At 44.1% G+C, this 3,146-nt stretch overlaps 1 protein-coding gene across 1 annotated transcript; it reads right to left on the minus strand.

The window, feature by feature from the left end:
* Window positions 1–127: 127 nt before the first annotated feature.
* Window positions 128–2,699, minus strand: LOC104267207 (serologically defined colon cancer antigen 3 homolog; the record flags this gene model as incomplete). The annotated part of the gene is made up of 5 exons (XM_009868144.1): window positions 128–221; window positions 576–715; window positions 1,055–1,117; window positions 1,727–1,838; window positions 2,626–2,699. Coding segments are annotated over 5 exons (483 nt in total), but the record flags the coding sequence as incomplete, so codon positions are not given.
* Between the last annotated feature and the right edge of the window lie 447 nt (window positions 2,700–3,146).

Raw genomic sequence — 3,146 nt, forward strand, 5'->3', positions numbered from 1 at the left:
TAGCAACAGAGAGGATGGTTCTGCCGCAGCGCCAACAGCTTCACACATCATACGGAGGCTGAGCATCAGAAAGTCACTTCCAAGGAATGGTTTCTACACGAAAGCAAAGTTCTCTCTTTCGTCCCAGTCACTGTCCATCTTCTGACATTTCGGAAATTCTGTCTATCGATTTAAGGAGATCAGCGACAAGCTGCAGCGATTCTGCTCCAGTGACCAGCTGCCTGGAATGCAGGAGAGACGCGGCGTTAGGCTGAGAAGGTGGTGTTGGAGCCCAGCAGCATTTTGGTGGTGCTTACCCATGCAGTGTGATTTTTCAAAGAGCAGTTTAGCTGAAAACTTCACTTATTGAAGTATAAGGGTCTTAGACTCTCAGTATAATGATTTTACATTAAGAAATACGACAAACATTCTAGTTATTTAAACCTGGAGGAAAATACATGGCAGGTAAGAACACGGCCTGCAGAATACAAGAAACTGAGTTTCAATTCTAAAAATAACCACTGGAGACATTTAATTGTGACCTCGGTATTTGGACAAGTGTCTGGGATAGCGTGAGCAGAGTTAAAACCACTCACTTGATGGAAGCCTGGGAGTTGGTTATGACCGTGAGGAGGTTCTGCAAGGCAAGGTCTGCGTTTCGCTTCACCACGGCCAGACTCGCCGACTGGCCAGACTTCAGGGCTTCGTTCTCCATCTTGTAATTCTTCAGCTGAACCTAGGGAGGAAGCAAACAAAAACTTTGTGTGAAGAAGCCCATAAAACTCCAGCAGATACTTCACAAATAAAGCAACTAATGAACATGTTCGTACAGCAATTCATTAGGTACAATAACTAATGAATAAAGCTTATAACCAGGCTGCCTGGAGGGAACGTCTTTCCAGGGATGAAGGTAACACTGCGTAGAGCTGGGATGTTCTAGTGCAGAACATCTTCTAAAACAATCAGTAGGAAAAGCGAGATGTGGACAAAGCTTTTCAATATCCCTCATATACGCTAAATTTCAGATGTATGTTCCCAGCAGATCCAGCAAGGCCTTAAAAATATTGCTTCTTACCTGAAGTAGAGCATTTTCCTGTTTCAGTTTTGAAGCGCTGTTTTCCGCTTTGACAGCCCGTTTCTGAAACAGAGTGAATATTATTTATACCAAAGCAGCGCCCAGGACACAGCAGGCAGTTTGAGCTATGCAGGAACAAGTGATTCCAGGACACGACTTGAAGTGGTAGGGTTTGTGCTGCACCACCTGGTGTTCTGAACGCTTTACGAGGTGGGGATGGTGCCCCCCAGGCACGTCTCATCAGCCTTCTCCTCCTCGTTTCTCCTTTCTGGTATCTTCAGGTGCTGCCCATCACCTCCAGACATTAAATTTCTTTCATGGACAAGAGATACTCAATATAAATAAGCAAGCAGGGGAAACAGCTCTCAATTCATACAGGAGGTGCTTTCAGGAGGCTGCAAGAAAGCAACTGAAGTTGCAGGCAGACAAAGTTGCTGCTGGTATTAATGCAAAAAAACTCCCCTATTCTAGGTAACAAAAGGAGTTTTAGACCGGGATGCAGTTCTTGTTGTAAGGGAAGATTCTGAACCCACATCAGAGCTGTTTAGCGCTTACCTGGGTGAAACAATCACTTCAGCTTCTCTCACCCTTCTAGGGGTGAAAGAAAAAAAAACAACCCACAGCTCCAGCTGCCAACAAGCTTTTGCTACTATGGAAAAGCCCAAAACTTACAGTCATCAGCTGGAGATTTTGTTCCACGTGCTGCACCATTGCTTCCAAATCCTGCGCTTCTTTTTCCTCTTTAATTTTGTTTTCCTCCAGTTTTTTTTCAAGCTTCCTCATCCTTAGATAAACAGGAGACAAGGTTCAGTAAGCACTTGCTAACATTAAACACCTTACTAAGAAAATTCTAGGGAAGGATCAAGAAACTCATTTTTTCATGTCTGAAGTAAAATGAAGCCTTCCCCCAGAACTACACTTCGAGGCTGTGGCTCCGGGGGTTTTTCTCTGTTCAACGTCCATTAGCATTCATGGGCACTATAGAGCTGAATGCAGAAGGGCTGTGCAGAAAAGACAACGGTTCACCATCCGTCTAGATAAGGGTAATTCTGCAACAAACGGTTACCCCATCACCATGAAAGTACAAGCTGCCTCACTGTGGAACAGCAGAGTGCAGGGGATTCAGATGGGAACGTGAGAAATTACCACTCTAGGTTGGTGATCAGGTTATTTAATTTCAGTAAATTCAAGTCTCCCAACATCAGGCGGCTCACCAGTAAAAATAAAGATGCTTTTCTTGCTTCAAAAGGGAGAGAGATTAAGATTCATTGTTTTGTTAATCTGATGCTTTATGAAATGCATCCTGTCAAGCCCTACCCTCGTTTTCACTAACCACCTTAACTGCATGAAGCATAAGCCACACAAACACACTCATCAGATGTCAGCTTGCTACTTACTTTCCGAGCCTTTTTTCAATAAGAAAATCAGGTTTGCTAAAGCTTTTTAATAAATAGCATAGATTTCAACTACATTTTTCTTCTTTAAAGACGTTGACTGTTTCCAGTGAGCACCTCTTCTAAGACAACTCCTTGCTTACGTGGTTACTTTCCCCCATACTGTGGCTTACGCACTTGTCTGCTTGAGTTTCAGAGAAAATCTGAAGCTTATTGATCTTGCTTCTCAAACTGGCATTCTCTTCTTTTAGCTAGAAAAAAAGAAAAAATTCTCATTAGAAATGAGGGTGTGGTTACACAGCACTACTAGCGCTCCAAGACTAGTACCAGAAGAAATATTCAGCTTTAACTCGTGCTGCAAAGTCTTGCGTTTTCTATTACATTCAAGCTTGCTTTCACACCTAGTTTACCCCTCTCAAAACCACTCAACTTTGCTCACCCTGTGGGCTACAGAAACGTGGCACCAAGCAACCAGCGCAGGTGTGACTAATCAATTGCTGTTAATTCTAAACTAACACGACCTCGAGGGCCCGGAGCATGAGGAAGTCACCCGGTCATGCCACAAGCAGTAGGACAGACAAGGTACTGGTTCTGGCTCCTGCAGCAGAGCAGCTTTTCAGACCTGCACCTGTTCCCTAACCACCTCCAACAAGCTGCCACGAACCGCACAGCACGATTTGACGCCAGGTTTCTGTAAG

The sequence above is a fragment of the Apaloderma vittatum genome, unplaced genomic scaffold (assembly GCF_000703405.1).
Source record: "Apaloderma vittatum isolate BGI_N311 unplaced genomic scaffold, ASM70340v1 scaffold43984, whole genome shotgun sequence".
Taxonomy (NCBI): Eukaryota; Metazoa; Chordata; class Aves; order Trogoniformes; family Trogonidae; genus Apaloderma; species Apaloderma vittatum.